The following is a 20,627-nucleotide window of genomic DNA, read 5'->3' on the forward strand; positions in this document are numbered from 1 at the left end:
TTTTTTTTTTTTTTTACTTCCTCACTCATACTTGAAAAATCCTCAATTTTATTTTTAACCTCAAGCTCAGTCGAGGAGATTTAGATAATCTATTGTGAATGAATACACCTGTCTATCTACAGCCAGGTAACAGTCTGAGACACTGTGTGATTGATAATAATAATTCATTACATGTATATATCGCTTTACATTAAGTGGGGGATCTCCTCAACCACCACCAATGTGCAGCATCACCTGGATGATGCGACGGCAGCCATACTGCGCCAGAACGCCCACCACACACAGTGATGAAGTCAGTCAGTATATATTGGGGTTTGTTTTGGAGGTCATGATGGACAGAGGCCACTGGACAGATTTGGCCAGGATGCCGGGGTTACACCCCTACTCTTTCGAAGGACACCATGGGATTTTTGGGTCAGGACCTCGGTTTAACGTCTCATCTGAAGGAAAGTGCTCTTTTACAGTATAGTGTCCCTGTCGCTATACAGTGTCCCCGTCACTATACTGGGCTGTTAGGACCCACACAGACCACAGGGTGAGCGCCCCCTGCTGCCCTCACTAACACCTCTTCCAGCAGAAACCTAGTTTTCCCAGGAGTCTCCCATCCAGGTGTAAACTCGCGCTCGATCGGCCCAAAGTCTGGCATCCAACCAGCACGGAAGGTCTTTACGTGTTACTGTCTTTCTTCGCGGCAAATTATTTTTGGTTAAATTCAATAAATGTTCTCATATGTATTAACACGCTATTTCATCTGACTCCATAAATGAATTTTTTTTTAATGATATCAGTGTATCCTTAAATGTGAGCGAATGTTTGGCTATTCCTTTTAAATCTAATTAAAATAATGTCCAGGTCAGTTAGCATAATCAAATGTAACCATTTATTATGCCAGGTAAATGTATCATTACAATGTCATAATCAGTTAAAAGATAATCAATACAAAATGCTCTGGAATAAAGAGGAGATGTTAACCCGACATTAGGAAATGCATGAATGCTGAGAGTCTCGGCCGCTCTCAGCCTCACGGGCTGATCTGAGGTACAGAAAGGCCCTGAGCTCTGCTTGCGTTTCATTATATAGACAGACCTCATTTCATATGTAAATATGAGTTCACAGTGGAAATTCACCTTAATCGCAGTCCCAGACTTACTGGGGGCGACCATTTGCTAACGGTGGAAATTTGCATTGAGTGAACACCTTCTGACCATTTCTCTGTAAGACACACCCTTCTGTGTGCAAGATATTTCTAAACTCTTAAGAACTTTATTACCTTTTGGTTTACTTCTTTGGGAATGAGACTTTTGTACCATTCACACTGAGACATTTAAAATGATACCAAACATGTGTAAAACTGTATGATAATTGTTCACATTAAAACCATATAGATTCTTGTGTGAGTTTGGGTGATCTCTCCACGAGTCGGAGGGAGTAAAGGGATGAGGGAAAGAGATGTAGATTATAATGATTCTGGGGTGAGACTTGCGTCTCGAATGATCACCCGTCCCGCTTTGTGTTATACCGCACAGCATTTTCACCCCTTGTCCCGCACGTCGCATATTGAGAAAATGTCCGGCATTTTCATTACTCTGTTGGTTTTTAATCATCATATTAAGAAAACGTGCATGTGTTCTTTTGCCTCTTTAAGAAAGCATTTTATTTATTCTTTTTGCGGCGTAGTTTTTCTCCTATATTTAACAGCGCTTCGTCAGAAGTACAAATACAACAGCCGTTTTTAAAATCCTGTCCAATGGTTGAAAGGAGTAAACACGGTCACTAGTGGGTTGTGACGCTGTCAATCAAAATGTGGAGCGGTGATTCCCTGTCAGAAAACAAATGGAGAATTCGGTAAATTAAATTGAACAGAATTTATCAACTTGTTTCCTGCTGTGGTTGTTTTAATTCGCATCCTTTCTAAAAATATGAAAGTTTTTGGTTTATTATATTCTTTTTATATAAGACTGTCAATTATCTAAAATCATGTTGGTTTATATTTTATTTGTTCATTATTTATTTTGTTGGATTTTAGTTGGACTTATGTAAATAGTGATCTGCATGATGCCTGCTGCCTTTGGCCTCAGTGATGTTGAATTTAAATGTCATGTAATATAAAGACATGTTATGTCACATTGTGATGTAATGCTGTTTTCTAGAACAAAGAATTTTCAGCTGAAAGGCAGAATACAAATGTTTTTATTAAGTTAGATAAACATTAGTTTCAGGTTATGTTTTAGTGTTGGTGTTGGTTTAGTGTCCCACATTGTCCCACACAAACTTATAATCGTCCCACGTTTGGTTTGTTTGGTGCTGGTCACCCTAGTCTCGGATGGTGCACGTGAGTGAGTTCGAATGGTATTTTCCTTTGTTTTCTCAGAGAGTAGCCCTCTCTTACAGTTTTTCCAGTCTACTAACTAGGCTCAACCCTGCTTAGCTTTAGTGGGCAACCAGTCTTTGGCTACAGGGTGATACAGCTGCAACGATTGTAACGTTGACTGTAACGATTGTTACGATTACTGTTACAACAATATCACTATAGTACGAATCTCTGTCCAGCAGCACTGTGAATGAACTGCGCAAAGTTATTGAGATCAGTTCAACGATATATGGGACTGTGAGACTCAGTCCAGCCGGCGTTAAAACTGTATTATGTGTTGCGTTTTCAGGGGGAAATGCTGTGTTACACTTCTGAATGAGACGGAAGCCCTCAAGTCCTATATAGACAGAGAGGTGAGTGTCACAGCCCTATACCAAGGTGTTTGTATGCATGAGCAACATCTTTAGTTTGCAGATTTGCTTTTTACTCTTAGTATCTCCATTCTCAGTATGTCTTCAAGAGGGAAATGTTTATCTGACGTGTGTGTGTGTGTGTGCGCGCGCGTGCTAGTTTTGAGTCCCGATCCAAATGAATAATTCAGTGTGTTGACCCAGTATGTTCCTCCTCATATTTAGTAATGAGGAGACTGGAGACTCTACAGAGTAAAGCCAGTCCTCTAATATGTCAAACACTGCCCTTCCCTGGTTCATTTGTCTGTTTTTGTTTATATTAAAAGAGAGAAACATGCTTTAAACGAGTACGCATGCACATAAGCTTCATCAGCGCATTAAAATTGTGCTGCACTTAATTCCCTTTTCAAAAGAAGTTTGAAATACCGTATACTTCTGTAAGCAGTGTTTAAATGAATGTGGTTACACTTTATTTTAAGATGTGATTATCACAGCTATACAGCCAAGTACTGAGTTATATTAAGTAACAACAACATTTACTTACTAAAGGGTTAGGATTAGATTTTTTGGTTACACTTAATTTAAGGTGTCTGTGTTACAGGGTAAATATACATTTAAGTACGGAGTAATATTAATTAACTACATATTCATACTATTGGATTAGGGTTTTGTTAAGGTTAGTTGCATGCAATTATGCACAATTTATAGTAATTACTATAGTAATCACATGTAACGTGTAACAATAAGTACATGTGACACTTGTAACAAGGACACTGTAAAATAAAGTGTTACAGAATATGTAAATATGTGCTGCGCGCTTTCCTTTCAATAACTACACAATAAAACTGATAGCGGTGAGAAAACGGCTGTTAAGAAAGCTTCTGATCATAGCGATGTGGATGTTTGCACACGTTAAAATAGTCCAAGTGACTACAGTGGCAAACAGTGGCGTTATCAAACGACGAGAATACTTTTTGTGCGCAAAAACAAACAAAAATAACGACTTTATTTCAATTATTCATTTCCTTCTCTGTGGGCCTCGAGTGAGTTCACTAGTGTAACAGCGCAGCGCTTCTGTGTCGTACGTCACACGCATCACACACATGACCAGCGTCGGCCAATAGTGAGCCTACGTGTGACGTAGCTCTACGCTATCATACTACGCTAACTGACTCGAGGCCCACAGAGAAGGAAATCAATAGTTGAAATAAAGTCGTTATTTATGTTTGTTTTTGCGCACAAAAAGTATTCTCGTCGCTTGATAAACTTAAGATTGAACCACTGAAGTCACTTGGACTATTTTAACGATGTCTTTAATAACTTTTCGGGGAACAAGTGTCAATCCCTTAGAAGCCTATGGAGGAGTGATCCAGCTATCAGATTTAATCAAAAATATCTTAATTCGTGTTGCGAAGACGAACGAAGGTCTTAAGGGGTTGAACAACATGAGGGAGAGTAATTACTGACAGAATTTTAATTTTTGGATGAACTATCCCTTTAAGTCCACAAGTCCGTAGTGTGTTCCATTTGTCCTTTTAGGTTTTAGAAGGGTGCTCGCAAGTGGCCGATTTAAGCACCCTCTTAAATCTTCGACCCGACAGTTAAAGTGGCACTACAACTACGTCACGAAACTGTGAACTCGGAAGAAGACCGCGAGGGTTTAGGGTTACATGTGGGACACAGTGAAGCACAAATCCAAGCTTCACGTTTGTGTACTTTAGTGCGAAAGGTTTTGAGCCTAGACTTTATCAGTGTGTCTCTTGGTTTTGCAGGATGCCTTTTTCTACTCGCTGGTGTACGATCCTCAGCAGAAGACGCTGCTGGCTGATAAGGGAGAGATCAGAGTGGGCAATAAGTACCAGGCGGACATCACTGACCTCCTCAAAGAGGGTAAGAGGTCTCTTCACCATATTGAGTTCGACAGCCAAAGCTCTGAGCTCTTCAGATCAGACCACTAACATATTCAACACTATCTCAGCTTGTGTTTATCTCTCTTCATATTAATATTCCACACAAATATGAAGCAGCTCAACTGTATTCAACTTTGTTAATTATAAGAAATTTGAGCAGCAAATCGAAATATTGGAATGATTTCTAAAGGTTCATGTGACACTGAATTCACAAAATTCAGCTGTCATCACAGGCAAGGCAAGTTATATAGCACATTTCATACACAATGGTAATTCAAAGTGCTTTACATAGAAGAAATTAAAATAATCTAAAGAAAACAGAATAATTAAAACCGTTTATAATAAAAGATAAAATACAGAAATAATCAAAAGAAATCAGAATAATTAAAACATAAAATAAAATACAGTACAAACAGTCGGACGAACAGTGGCACAGTGCTCATTCAGTAAATGCACAGCTAAACAGGAATAAATTACATTTAAATGTTATTTTAAATAGTTATAATATTTCACAATAATACTGTTTTTATAAAATATATGCAGCATGTAAAGCATAAGAAACAACAACAACAAAAAAACTACATTTATTCCAAACTTTTGACCGGTAGTGTATATTTTATTTTAAAAAAATATATATTTTTCGGATGCAGAATAGTGTAGTGGTCTTTAGTATGTTGGTTTGATAGATAAAATGCTTTGTTTTATGGAGTTCACATTAGATAAATGTTGGCTTCCAGGAAGATGATGAAGCAAAACTCTCATTTCAAAGCAGTGTGTGTTCTGTAGTGAATGTGATCTGTGGCTGTTGGTTTTCCAGGAGAGAATGATGATCGAGAGCTTGAGAAACTGGAGGAGAAGGTGTGGGATCCCAGCAGCCCCCTCATCGAGAAACAGATCGACCAGTTCCTCGTCGTGGCTCGGTAGGTTTCTGTGTGCCAATCTGTTGTGAACAAAACACTGAGTTTAACAGACAATAAACAACAAAACCTCAACTATGAAACTCTGAAGATGCCTCGAAAATAATGTTTAATTTTGTCATTTCAAACTGCATATTTGGCTCAGTTCACTCCCTCATTCTCTTTCCCATTTTTTCCCTCTTTTTCTCAAACCCGCAGGTCTGTGGGTACGTTTGCGCGGGCTCTAGACTGCAGTAGTTCAGTTCGACAGCCCAGTCTGCACATGAGCGCTGCGGCAGCCTCCAGAGACATCACACTGGTACGGCACATCTCATGTTCTCACTCTCACACACTCCACACACTGCTGGAACACTTCACACTTTAGTTAAGCTCAGCAGGTTCATCATAATTAATGGCAGACATTTACAAAAAAAAAAAAAAAACCTTTTTGAATCACTCGTCCAATTTTGAAACTGGTTGTAAATGCTAATGGGATATTTTATTTCTTCTATTTAAAGTCAATTAATCATCTTATAGTGTATTATGGCCAGATAATAGTAGTTATAATATTATTTCTACTGTTATTGTTATCAAAATGACTATATGAATCCTGTCATGGTAGAGTAGAGGAATAAATATCAAATACAGCAATGCATAATCCTGATTTTTCATCATATTATTTTTATCTTTTTTTTTTAGTATGCTCCTCTTTCCAAATCTCATTTAGTTATCTTTGTCGTCGGATGTTATTTAGCTTTGTCTGGTAAGCTGTAGGGGATACACTACGATTTCAGCCACAAAAAATGCCATAAAATATCATGTTTGTTTTTATTCTGAAAGAGAAAATAGCCTGCAAATTTGAACTGAAACCGTTAACATCTGATTACAGAACAAATGATGTGAAGCACAATGAAAAGATCCAGGTTTAGTTAGATTTAATGTGACTGCTAAAGGATGATATATTGATGGAAAAGAGATTACGTTTACAGGATATATTGTTTTTTGAGACACACAGACCTCTCTGTATATGCTGTGAGAGTTTAATGAATAAATCCAGTAAGATATGCGCAACTGCTCAACAATCTCAGTCTATGGAAGCAAACTGCAGTCAAAATTCAAATGCAATTCACAGTTCAGTTTGTATTCACTTTTGATTTTATTTGCACATTAATGCTTTTCTCATGCTTGCATAGCTAGCCTTACTTGTTTGCCCATGCACTAGAGAGTGAAAGGCCATTCAAACCAGCATCTTGTGTAATGCATAAAAACATAGAAATGGAAAAACAGCCTTTTATCCCCTTTCATAAGAAAGGAACATAAGAGCCGGTTCCTCTTTTAAGGACAGTTGTTTATATCAGCCAAAAGTAAATTTAAGCTTGAGATTATTGTTCGTATTCTGTTCTACACATCATAATGGAAAAGGCATCATCTCAGTTTGTAGTAGTTTGTGTATAGTCAAAATTGCATTAAACAACACAGACTGAATAATTACATGAATAACTAAATAAATAATTGTACTCTTTAGGTTTATTCAATATTTTTCAAAGTTGTTTGCATTGGCATTTTATTCCATTGACACCAATTCATATATTATATTGTATTATATTATATTATATTATGTATACTTATTCAAAACAAATGTTACTTTAAAATGACCATTTTTGGTTTCAGCTTCTGTCTCAGTGTCCATCATTTTCAGTTTCAATTTTGCTTAAATGTGAAGTGTGTCGAAGTGCGCCGAACAGAATTGAAAAAATAAGGACTAATACAAACTGGTTTGGCGAACACTTTGCCATTGGTCAGTCACACAAATAGCCCTACTCCAAACTCACTCAGACTCTGTCAGGATGCTCAAACAAACTCCATAATTTGGGTTGATTAGAATTTAAAGTGCATAGTGATAATCAGGATTAGATCAAATAATCTCCATCAGGCGATTATGTAATAATTGCGACAGGTCTGTTGCCAGCTCTTGTTCAGTCTCTGCCTACAGGCAGCAGAACTGGGTGTTCATTCTCCTGCCACCCGACTCTGCCCGTTGTGTACAAAACATGAAGGAAAGGCGCCAGAGGGCAACATCCCCATGCATAAACACACTCTCGTGCTGCCCACACAATTCCTCTTCGTCTAGTGTCAGTGTTGTGTTGTTCTCAGGGTTGTACAATTCAGATTTTAGAGTTGCTTGACAACACACTGCTAAAACAATGGAGTGTTTGGTGACGTATATTGGATTTGAGCCAACAATTATTGTGTTTATCGCTTTATCTTCAGTTTCACGCCATGGACACGTTGCATAAGAATGGGTACGACATGACACGGGCCATCGCGGCGCTGGTACCCCAGGGTGGGCCGGTGCTCTGCAGGGATGAAATGGAGGAATGGAGCCCATCTGAAGCCAACTTGTTCGAGGAAGCGCTCGAGAAATACGGCAAAGATTTCACTGACATCCAGCAAGACTTTGTAAGTTCCTCCCAAGCAGTATTTACACAAGCAGAAGAGTGATCAAATTGAATTCCTATATTTTGTGCTACAGAATAGTGTGGATTTAGATAGATCTGAGCAGCATATGCTAAGATAATTGTGGCAGTAATGACTGATAAACTGCCTTTGTTCAGGGGACAGTGAGTATGCCAAGTGCATGTTTAACTCTGCCACCTGGTGGTTGATGGATGTATGTGCAGTACTGAACGTTTTAGCTCTGGGCTTCCATCAGAAATGTCTACTTAGAGAAACAGGGAGGAGCCTGTCATGGAAAATGGGCACACCCTAAAGAAGTGAACCAGCTTATTCAGGGACACAAAGGATGGGAAATGGAGCTGGATTTCTGTTTGCCATCATGACCAGATTTGCTCTAATAAGAGCAAGAAAGATTCCTTAAAGGGATACTTACCTTAAATGAAAACTCGGTCATCATTTACTCACCTGTTTGGTGTTTTTTTTTGTTGTTGTTGGTTTTTTATTATTATTCTTTTTATAACTCAATGACTTTCTTCTGTGGGAAAAACGATTGATATTTTTTATTAATTTCCTGCAACCACAGTTTTCAAAGTGGCAAAAACACCCCAACAAGTTCATATGACTCATTTTCAAATCTTCTCAAGCCATTAGAAAACTTTGTATATGAAACATATCATAATCTAAACCTGCATTGAGCTGCACCTCAAGAGGATCAGTCAGTAATTTGGACTAATCCCATTAGTGAAACTGATTCAGTGATCTAGTCATGGTGGTTTCCAATCGTTCGTTCATACTCTTTTCCCTAAAAAACCACACATACTCCTAAATTGAAACGTTTAGAAGCATTTTTGGGGTGCAGTGTAAATTTATCAAAATGTATCTGTCCAAACAAACGTAACAGTTAACGTTGAATTCAAAGGCAGATACAGTTCATCATGTAACCAAAAAATACCAATAATAACAGGCAAAAAAATTATTTAATTATAAACAAGGCTGAAATACACTGGGACTCTTATTTTGAAATTCTTATGCGTTACTGTTTCCGCCGGCTGCTCTTTTAGAAAGATAAGGGAAAGAGAGATAAAATGTGCACTCTTACAACCATCTCCAACATATTACAATATAAACACCATAAAGTCAACATGGCCATAATTCCTCAACAGTAGATCATAATCAGTCTATTGGCAATGTAAACAGCTCTAAAACCTGTTGAATGCACAACAGGGCCTCGTTTTTTCTTTGAAACCTGCAGCTCTCATACTTATTTAATTAAATCATAGCCTTTTGAATTTTCTTGGTTTTCCATCCCTAAATTGAAGACCTCTTTAAATGATAATTAATACGTTTGTTATATCATTTAAAATATTTAAGACATTTTATTCGCACTCGTGCTCCTAAATACATTTTACAGTTCACACGCATCTATTTTTAATAGCAAATGCGAATTAAACACTTGCACTGTCGATCATTGTATGATGTTTATATGTGAATAAAAGGCTAAATTAAATTTGTTCATTATATAAATTGATTTAAATCTCTTCAGAAAACTTTTGATTAAATCATTCGATTCATATGGATAACTTTTACAATGTCTTTATGAGCATTTTGAAGCGTCAAAGTTTAGGTTTGCATGGAGGGACAGAAATCTCTCAATTTCATTAAAAATATATTTTTTTGTTTCGAAGATGAACAAATGTCTTAGGAGTTTGGAAAGACGTGAGGGTAAATAATGACAACTTTATTTTTGATTGAACAAATATGGGGTTAAATGTAATAAACAGCCATTTTGTTTATGATATTAGTGAATTATTCGTTCTAAATTACCTTTTTTTTTTATTACAGCTTCCTTGGAAGTCTCTAACCAGCATCATAGAGTATTACTACATGTGGAAGACCACAGACAGATACGTCCAGCAGGTAATACAACCCGGCTGTCTCAAGTCTCTGTGTGCAGGTAGAGAACCTAGATAGTTTTCACACTGAGACTAACTGGTTCTTGTTTCATACAGAAACGATTAAAAGCAGCTGAAGCTGAGAGCAAGTTAAAGCAGGTTTACATCCCAAACTAGTGAGTACTTCGACGAGTCAAAGTTCATTTTACCGTAAGCTTCGAGTGCTTGCACTTTGACCAGATGAAATCCAGTAACCCTTGTTTGCTTTTTTCCTACAGTAACAAGCCCAACCCTAACCAATTAAGCATGAACAGTGTGAAACCAGGGCTGTTGAATGGAGCCGGGGCTCTTCCAGGAGCACCAGGCCAGCCCGTCGGATTGGGTCGTGCATGCGAGAGCTGTTACAGTGAGTGTTTCACATGCTGTAAAGTACTTAAAATGTTAAAGGGCCCCTATTATGGCATTTGAAATGTTCCTATTTTTGTTTTGGGAGTCCCCAAAAACAGTTTTACATGCATGCAAGGACAAAAAACACTTTCATTGTCTTATAATATGCATTTATTTTTACCTGATTTGCTTAATGATTCGTTCAACGATTCATTTTCCCAAACCCCTCCTTTGCGTGACGCTAATCTGCGGTGATTGGTCAGATGACCCAGTCAGTTGTGATTGGTAATAATACTTACAGGTTGTGATTCGGAGGAGGAAGTAGCTGATCCATATAAACTGGGTACTGACCCCTCCTTCAGTAACAACCGGCTTGCGAATCCACAGTTGAAAGCATTTATGTTGGTGAAGCAGTCGTAAGTAAAACGATGGGAACACAGCACAAGGTTCGGGCTATACTGCTGTGGTATCGTTGTAAATATGAACTATAACCACTGATTCTTCACATGCTCGTCCCTGGGCAGTGAAAACAAACTGGCTGTAGCTTTGCATTGTAGAACACAGCGTCTTCTCGACATGATGCTATTCAGTATTTGAATGTGTTCAAGTTTTCACTTGTGTCTTCCCATAGTCTAATGTTTCGTCTTGACGTCACTACGAAATGGCTAATGACTCATTTGAAAAACAATTCATTTCATTAACTTAGAGTCGACTCTCCCTTTTGAGAGACAATAACTTTATATACGGTGCACTTTCAGGTTTAAAACTTTGCAGGATGTTTTCATTCACTTGTGTTACACACTACATGAAAGGTTATTTTCAAAAATCCATAATAGGGGCCCTTTAAAGGTGACATTAAACTGGAATATGAAAATGTATTTGTACGTCCAAAAAAAGGCGCACTTCCCCTTTGAAAAGCACATTCTACAGTTTTGCAACGTCCCGATTCCGGTAATGCTAGTAAAAGGGATAGATCAACCAAAAATGAAAATTCAAACCTGTAAGACTTTCGTTCATCTTCGGAACCCAAAAACACGCAATCTTTTAGATGAAATCTGAGAGCTTTCTGTCCCTCCATTGACAACTACGCAATTTCTTTATTAAATGAGCAGTTTAGTCTAAATTTTCTGAAGAGACTTTTTGAAGCGTCAAAGTGGTAGTTGCGTAGCTGTCAGTGGAGGGACAAAAAGATCTTCATTTGTGTTCTGAAGAAGAACGGAAGTCTTACAGGTTTGGAAATTTGTTAATTTATGGGTGATCTATCCCTTTATAAAAGATATAATCAATATCAATATTGGGAGAGCATGAATGTGTTCATGCATCATGACCAAACTTTAAGCCAATTTAAGTATTTAAGCACAAGAACACACTTTACTCGCTCTGTATGGGAAGCTTTCTGTGCACAAACATCCCAAGCGAGCACCCAGAAATCGGCATCTCAGACAGCACGAATACTAAATTGAGCTCTCTTTCACTTCTTGCACTTGAACAGGCATTTTCGAGCAAAATTATTTCAAAATGCCCATATTGGCCAATATTTAAGTTGTGGAAACACTGGTACTTTTGTATTTTTGTAATGTATTGATGAGTATATAATATATATGTGTGTGTTTTTTGTTTTGTTTTTTGTTTGTTGGTTATGCATTTTAAAAACTGGACCCTTAGTCTGTAATAAAGGTTTGATTGATTGATTATCCTCATAAACATAGTCAAGTATGTCTTAAGTGAATGTAAACAGTTGAGAGAGTATATTGTGCATAAGCTCTTAAAAGTGACAACTGTGTAATATTCCTGCTGCTGTCTGTGCTTTAAATGTTAATCAAACAACAAAAGACAAAGAAAAATCACTCACTGCTCTAGACTGTATAACTTTTGTAACTTTAATAACGATTAATCTGTGTTTTATGTGCCCTTGCCATAATCACAAGCTCACACAGTACGTGACAGAAAAAAGTCAAACCAAAGGTAATACTACCCACCGGATGAAGAAGAGTTTGCTCTCCACAGAACATAAAATATTCATTTTACTTAATTTTTCGTGTTTTCGTATTTATGAGGATGTGTTATGGATGTGCTCTGAAATGGCACTAAAAGACTGCTTTAAAACTTTCACAGAGACCTCAAACAGAAAGCACAAAGCCTTTCTTTAAAGTGAATTTCGTTTTGTATTAATTGTATCTTAATTTTAATCAATGTTTCATCAACCAGTTGCCTGGATTTAATAAATAAGAAGTAAATATAGCAGACAATAGATAATCACGACACGGAGGCGCCAGCGCATTAACTGGAGCGCGTCTCATAAATCAACTGAAACTCATGTAAGCATTTAAGGTAGCCTACTTGCCTCACAGACCTGAAAAATATATCTATATTAAATATATAATGTCTACTTTTAAACAGAACAATTCAAAACGAAAAAAAAAACAGACTGCTCTCTGCTTATGCAATCCGTATGAAATGTGCATTTCTCTCTGGCGCGATCACTACTGCGAAGATAGCGAGTTAGCATCGTCAACTTCATCTGTGCAGCCGACACTGACAGAAAACACTTGTTTATTAAAGGGGAACTTGGCAACTATTTCAACTTAGAAATCATTTGGATGGTTTAATAACCTGTTCTGGTGAGAATGGTGACTTTCCCCGCTCCCCCCAACGTTCCCAGGCGGAAAACCAAACTTGCAACATTAGGACTAACGTAACGTAAGTTGGAAATAGGAAGTCTCGTGAGAAGCGAGAACGAGCGATAAACACAAACTGCTTTACGGCAATTTGACATTAACACACACGCCATATGATACTTTGTGTGATGTATTACACACCTCGGTAGACATACTCCACATGATAAAGTTGTCCGGCTCCGATAATAACAAATGCACATGAGCAGCGGTAGAAAGGGGGAGGAGGGACCGCAAGTGAGTTTTTTTACGACAGTGTTGTGAAATATACGCCTCAAGGCTGTAGGAGGAGCTCTCTGAGAAAACATGCGACAACAAAAGGGAAAATCAGCGAAGAAATAGCTAGAGTTGCAAAGTTCCCCTTTAATAAACAATTAAAATGTCTCCTTGTTATATTTGACGTATTCATAATCATTACTTTTGCCAGTTCTTTGTGACAGCTTTCAGGTGCTTTATTGCCATGTTACATGAACGCGTCACCACCGCATCACTGCACCCCGCATTTTTTTAAACATTCATTTATCGGCCATTATAAATGCCGATACCGATAGTTTGGAAAATGCCTAATGTCGGCCCGGCGATATATCGGTCGGGCTCTAGTTCAGATCAAAAGTTAAACTACAGTGAGTAGAGCAGTTGTGTTGGATGGAGCTTTAATGCGTTTTGTTTCTGTGTGCAGCCACTAGCTCGTATCAGTGGTACTCATGGGGGCCGCCCAACATGCAGTGCCGACTGTGTGCCTCCTGCTGGACTTACTGGAAAAAATACGGAGGTCTGAAGATGCCAACCAGACTGGATGGAGAGCGGCCCGGACCCAACCGCAACAACATGGTGGGTGTGAAGTGGATTCTCTCCAAACATGCTCCACGGGGCTCAAAGTCAATTCTTCACATGAAGTTCTCTTTCTCTCCCCACAAGTCGGTTTTATTTAGTCTTTTTCTTCTTTTACTGTGCAATTCTGTTTTCTCTTTGTTACTGGCAAATGAATGGCCTCCCTGAATGAGTGAATAAGCGAAACTTTGTCTTTTGTGAATGTTTAAAAGTGGAATTTGTTCACTTCAACAGATTTAAAATGCAATATTTAGATTTAACTGTCACCCAGGACTTGACTTTCATCTGGCTGTCTGTGTTCAGAGTCCTCACGGTGTGCCTGTGAGACACAGCGGAAGCCCAAAGTTTGCCGTTAAGACCAGACAGGCTTTCTTCCTGCACACGTCTCAGGTGACGAAAGCGGCTCGACGCGTCTGCCAGGACCTGTTGAGATCCAGATACGTGGCTAGACACCCGTACATACCTGTCAACACTGCCGCTATCAAAGCCGAGTGTGAGTATTTGCTGTCAGACATGATCGTGCTACTTCAAGTTTCAATTGCTCTGATATTTATTATTATGGAATTTATCTATGAATTTTGTGGTGATTTAATGTGTTTTTTTATATAATAAATTGTGGGTTAATGACAAATAAGATTGTCCAAGATTAAGAATGGAAAATAAGGAAAAATCTTTATGTACATTTTTTTTTAAAATCTAGCTTAAGACACAAGTGCCAAGTTCTTAGAGAAATGTACTTTTTGTTTCTTTTTATTTTCAAGAAAAGTTTACATTTAATGGCCATCAAGTAAAAAGTAATAGCTTTAAAATAAGGATAACACTTTACAATAAGGTTTCATTAGTCAACATTACTTAACTACTTTAGTTAACATGAACTAAGAATCAACAATACTTCTACAGCATTTATTAATCTCAAAGTTAATTTTAATATTTACAAATACATTATTAAAATCAACAATTGTTGTATTAATAATACATTTGAACAACGTTTAACAAAGAAATGATTATAAAATGTATATGTGAATAAAATAATAAAAAAGAAGCTAAGCTACTTCTACTAAATTCTTTTAAAGAGGCTTTTATTTTTTTCTTTATTAAGTTGTACTATTCTGATATTGTTTTGCCTTTATACCCTCAAAACATCAAAAGATGATGAAAAGCATGTTTGTTGTTAGAGGTGTTTTCAAGTCTTGCTGAATAAACAAAAATGAGTTTTGCATCATTGACACTGGCCTGTACTGTTTTACCATGTAAGTTTTAACCTAATTAAAACATCTCATTTTAATGCGGTTTCTTCATATGTAAAATACATATTTGTATACATATTTCAGGTGCTGTGCGGTTGCCAGATTTGTCCCAAAAGCCTGCACCTCTAAAGCAAACAGTACGGAAGCCTTTGGAGTCAGTGGTTCGATATCTGGGTGAGTGAAGCTGTCTTGTCTTCAAAAACCTTAACATTTTGTTTTTATAAAGCAAACTCATTTTAATCATGTTTTCTCCAAACATGTTCCAGAGGCCCACCCTTGCCCACCCAAACCAGATCCTCCACGAGGACCCACTATTTCCATGGGCAGCCTGACGCCCATCAAATCCACACCCATCCTCAACAACGGCTCCCCAACCATCCTGGGCAAGCGCTCCTACGAGCAGCACAACGGCTTGGACGGTAAGCGCTTGGGTTGTGTGTGCAAGACGCTCTTTCTGTGCCGCCCACGCAACACACTCTCCTCCTCCTCTTCTTGCCATGCCTCATTCACTCGTCTTAAACTCTCCCACTCTTTTCTCCACCAACCCCCATACAGGAAAATACACACACACACGTGTGCGCACGCGTGCGCTACTTTAATCTCTGAATGGCTTTCAGGGTTGTCATGGTAACGGATCAGCAGTGACTCACATGGATCATTAGTCCTGCGGGAGATCAGACCCCTAAAACACGGAGTAAAGGCTCTGTAAATGTCGATTCAAAAGGGGGGCTTCCCGAACACGTGGCACGGATGTTAGGAACACTTATGCATGCTCCCCTGTCACATTGTGCTTCATTACCCTCTTGTCTCTATGAAGGGTTTGGAGAGAAACCAATGTTCAGCGGTTATATAAATTGGCACCATTCTGTCCGAAGCAGCGAATCCTTTTTCTTCACCCCATACTGATTTTTCAGATTGCTTTTACATTTGGGGTCTTTATGCACTTATTGTTACAGTTGCTGTTATGTGATTTGTGATAAATGGCTCGTTTCCATGTTGCCGTCCTCAAACCTGGTCCTTTGTCATGTGAGCCGCATGTATTATGTAAAGGATTGGGTTAGCAGAAGAGTGCTTGTAGTACCTCTCAGAACCAATAGGGTGACATGACCCTTCAAGCAACTAGGATGTAGCAGTCACTGGAGTCTCAAAGACCGTAGCTTTTTCTTTCCTTTTTCTGTTTTTCCCCCCAAAACGTAGTAAGCTGCCTTGATACTCTTCAAAAATAACTTCCTAACTAAAATTGAATCTCATAAGTGACTGATTTGGAGTGCTGATCATAAGCAAATGCTTTCTTTATGTGAAGCACACTCAACTTTAATTATTTACTCAACTCTAACATTCATTTTGAAATTAGCTGCAAATACTTTTTACCAACATGTATAGAGGGTTTTTTTAGCGCCTCTTATGACAATTAATATTTACAAATGCATTCAATATGTAATATATAATACAAATAGATGTACATAGATTATATTTTTGTGTAAATAAACATTTTTATTTATGTAAAAAAATATTTTGACAGTTATTTGCAGATACTTTTTACCAACATGTATAGAGGGATTTATGACCTCTCTTATCACAATTAATATTTACAAATGCACACTATTTATTATTCAGAACACAATACAAACATTTACAGTATATATTTAATTTCTGTGCAAATATATGTTATATTTATGTGTTTATTTTTGACAAATATTTGCAGATACTATTTACTCATACTATTTAAGATGTATAGAGGGATTTATCACCTCATATTATATTATATTATATTATATTATATTATATTATATTATATTATATTGTATTATATTATATTAGCTGCAAATACTTTTTACCAATATGTATAGAGGGATTTATTGTTTCTCTTATCACAGTTAATATTTACAAATGTACACAATAATTAATATACAGTGCACAATACAAATATATGTACACATATACAGTATGTGTGTGTGTATATATATATATATATATATATATATATATATATACACATTTTAATTTTTATACTCTTTTTATACATTATTTATTTATTATTTATTTTATGTATACATTTATTTATTTTGACATTTAGCTGCAAATACTTCTTTACCAACATGTATAGTTGGATTGATCTCCTCACTTTCTCTCTTTATGTGTGTCAGGGCCCAAACCCAAAGTTCTGGCTCCACAATGGGAAATAATGGCCAAGAGAGTGTCTGAACAAAGCCGTACTCCCTCTGGCCTGCAGGATGAGGTTCACGAACTGGACTGACCTCTACTTGACGACTGTCTGCTATTGCTGACCAGATAAGCAGGTACGGGTCTCCTGACTAGGACTGTAACTTTCTATTATTTTGGTAATTGGTCGATTATTTAAACGATTAATCTAGTAATCGGATACATTTTTTGTGGTAATAAAAATAGACCTAAGCGAACCTTTAGTGAACCTAGCCTTTAAATTTTAAACTAGTGTTTAAACTTTTTATTTTTAAAAACTGTATTTAGAAAATGATGTATTCTCCTGTGATGGCATAGTGACTTACAAATCAGGTAAAATGGGTCACGTTGCGTTCCCAGATGAACATTATTATCAACCCAAACTCACAGCATATGCAGAGATGGAGTTTGTTAATTGAGCTGCTGAGATGCGCTCCATGCTTGTAAATGATAACAGTGCTACACTTTGCTGTGAATCAAAAAGCAGGTCAGACTTTATACGTATTATTGGAAACCCAAACTCACAGCATATGCAGAGACTGAGTTCATCTGGAACAGCATTACTGTGAACGGAGCTGCTTTGAGAAACACAACCTGCACGCATTTAAATAAAGCGTCACAATTCACTCTGAAACCTGCAGCGCATATACATATTTAATTGAATCGCTGACTTTTTGATTTCACAGTAACAATATGCTATATTATGATTTTGAAGTGGTTGAAATATATTGTGCAGCCTTATAAAACGGTCTAATTCTCGTACTTGAAATTTCGTTAAACACAGTTAATCGAATTTATATGCATATTTTTTTTCCACAGGTAAATTTCTAGGTCATTGCAATATTTAAAATAAGCCCCTATCGCATTTACAAATATAAAATATGGTTACACACTACCTTTCAAAAGTTTGATGTCAGTATGATTTAAAAAAAAGAAATGAATACTTTTATTCTGCAAGGAAGCATTAAATTGATTAAAAGTGAGAGTAAAAACATTTATAATGCTACAAAAGATTTGTATTTCAAATAAATGCTGTCCTTCTGAACTCTCTATTCATCAAAGAATCCTGAAAAAAAAATGTATCATGGTTTTCACAAACATAATAAAACTCACAACTGTTTTCAACACTTCAGCAGCAAATAAGATAATCAGAATAATTTCTGAAGGATCATGTGACACTGAAGACTGGAGTAATGATGCTGAACAGTCAGCTTTGCCATCACGGGAATAAATTACATTTTAAAAAATGTTAAAATCGAAAAGTTAATAATATTTTGCAGTATTGCTGTTTTTCTGCATATTTTATTGAATAAGTGCAGCCTTGGTGAGCATGAGACATTCAAAAACATGCAAAAATCTTACCAAATTCAAATTTCTGAATGGTAGTGTTTATATTTTTTGTATTTTAAAATCCTCAAGAATATGAATCTTCCGGGCCCATACTTTTTTTATCATGTATCCCTTTCAACGAGGGCTATTTAGTGTGTAATTTTAGTGTGCAATTTTATTTATTTATTTAAGACACTGAATATTGAATACTGCAAATGTTTTTGTTTTTTTTATTCTCAATAGGTGTCTTGCATTGTACTCCAGACTCTAGATGACAGCATCTCTATAACACTCGATTTCCAGGTGACTCAAGAGATTTTTTTTCGTCTCTCAGTGACGGGCAGACCTAAGAAAGGATCTGCGGTCAGAATGTCCTGTCCAAACGACCCATTTTTACAGCTGAAGCCATTGAAAAGACTGCTAGACTCCATGGATCCTCTATCAGCCTGTGGCCAATCGCAGGACTGACCTGATTGTACAGGACTGATTATTATTATTATTTACCATCAGCTGTTACTTCTGTCATTGTAATTATTATTATAATTATTACAATTATTATTACTGTTCTTTTTTATGAAGTATAACCATTTTCTTTTTAATGATTTGAGAAAATGTAAGAATCTTGAACGTTTCTTGCAACGGCTTGCTCTCAATCCATAATGTAAAGGTGGGACGAACTGTCATTTTTGTCTCTTGCGTTGTTTTGTAACATGTCAGCTCCGCGTTGACGTGAAGGACTATATGACTTCTGTTTCTCTTCGTTTGGATGCTTGTATTCTCTGGTTCTGTTAGCCCGTCCTGCCACAGCAGTTTAAATTATTCAGAAAGACAACGAAACGTTCTTTTTCTACCTTTTTCACGAGTATTGCAACTGCTTCTATATGTAATTTCTCTTTTGTGAATATGTAAATGAAAACAGGAGGAAGGCATTATTGTACAGTGGTGCATTTTGGGCCTTTGACGGTTATCAAAGCTTGTTGTAATGGATTTGCCATGCACAGCGTATTCTCTGAATTGTCATTTTGTAAGGAAACCTTCCTAGGTCTCTCCTGCATATACGGAGAGGTGATGGGAAATCTGAAAAGGTACTTCCCCATTAATACAATCATGCACCTTCTTAAGAATGAGCCTGAATGAGAGTGTGGTGTTCAAGTTTTTCCCTCACATTTGCACGCAGCATTCAAAAACTAGACCAGGGATATGTGATACAACCCAGTTTACTTTGCAGTTGGCTTATCAAATATTGATATCTTTAGGCCAACGCAGAGCATCTCAAACTCAACACACATTTTTCTTTTTTAAAGAATGTTAAAATGACAAGGCTTTATACACATACAACCGACTGAACTTGGAAACACTGTCAACTTGGAAAATCTGAAAAAATGATGTATAACTGCGACCAAAGACAGTGAGTTAACTGGTATCAAAAGGTGATTGATAGGATGTAATTGGGGAGTCATATGTTTTTATGATCTACCATCATATCTAAAGCAGAATAGGTTGTAGAATATAATTGAATTCCTTCCAAAACGGATGTTAAATGAGTCACATGGGATGAAAAAAGAGACACTAGTTGTTATACAACAGATATGAGGCGAACAATATTTTTATTTAGCTATTTAAAGGGATATTTGACCCCAAAATAAAAATGCTGTCATTTGGGGTGTGATGGGTGAACCTCACAGGAGATCACAGCAATCGCAGGAACGCTCCAAACAATCCGTGATGGACAAAATCAAGCCCAGTCCTACTTTTCGTTCTCTCTCTTGTTTTAGAAGCCATTCACTTGGATATATGTCCCAATAAGGAGGAAAAGACTTTTAAAGTGAAGTAATTTTTTGCTATAAAGGTTAGAAAACAGGGTTTTATGTTTATAGCAGTAAAATCCAACTAAATCCAGGATTTGAATATTGGACACCTTGTAATTAATGTTTTAATTAAACCAAATTGTGATATTGCCGTGCATTTTTAATTTGAAGTGATTTGTGTTTTATTATATTACTGGCACATACTCAAGCACTGCCTAAATGTTTTACATTTGCAGTACCCTGTGTACGGTTGTTGGACTCCTCAGTTTGAA

General features: G+C 37.1%; 1 protein-coding gene across 1 annotated transcript in view; it reads left to right on the top strand.

Moving 5' to 3' along the window:
- The window catches only part of mta1 (metastasis associated 1), a 49,436-nt gene extending 29,755 nt beyond the window's left edge, over window positions 1-19,681 (top strand). The window contains exons 5-18 of the mRNA XM_077240105.1: window positions 2,661-2,724; window positions 4,494-4,611; window positions 5,449-5,551; window positions 5,747-5,846; window positions 7,799-7,987; window positions 9,827-9,901; window positions 9,994-10,052; window positions 10,155-10,282; window positions 13,618-13,769; window positions 14,073-14,262; window positions 15,101-15,190; window positions 15,283-15,435; window positions 17,164-17,316; window positions 18,791-19,681. Of these exons, the coding sequence (XP_077096220.1) occupies window positions 2,661-2,724; window positions 4,494-4,611; window positions 5,449-5,551; window positions 5,747-5,846; window positions 7,799-7,987; window positions 9,827-9,901; window positions 9,994-10,052; window positions 10,155-10,282; window positions 13,618-13,769; window positions 14,073-14,262; window positions 15,101-15,190; window positions 15,283-15,435; window positions 17,164-17,273 (1,531 nt within the window). The 3' untranslated portion in view covers window positions 17,274-17,316; window positions 18,791-19,681. The remainder of the gene's footprint in view (window positions 1-2,660; window positions 2,725-4,493; window positions 4,612-5,448; window positions 5,552-5,746; window positions 5,847-7,798; window positions 7,988-9,826; window positions 9,902-9,993; window positions 10,053-10,154; window positions 10,283-13,617; window positions 13,770-14,072; window positions 14,263-15,100; window positions 15,191-15,282; window positions 15,436-17,163; window positions 17,317-18,790) is intronic.
- The last annotated feature ends 946 nt before the right edge of the window (window positions 19,682-20,627 follow it).

This window comes from Siphateles boraxobius, unplaced genomic scaffold, assembly GCF_051911475.1.
Source record: "Siphateles boraxobius isolate OS27281-9 unplaced genomic scaffold, OSU_SipBor_1 22, whole genome shotgun sequence".
NCBI lineage: Eukaryota > Metazoa > Chordata > Actinopteri > Cypriniformes > Leuciscidae > Siphateles > Siphateles boraxobius.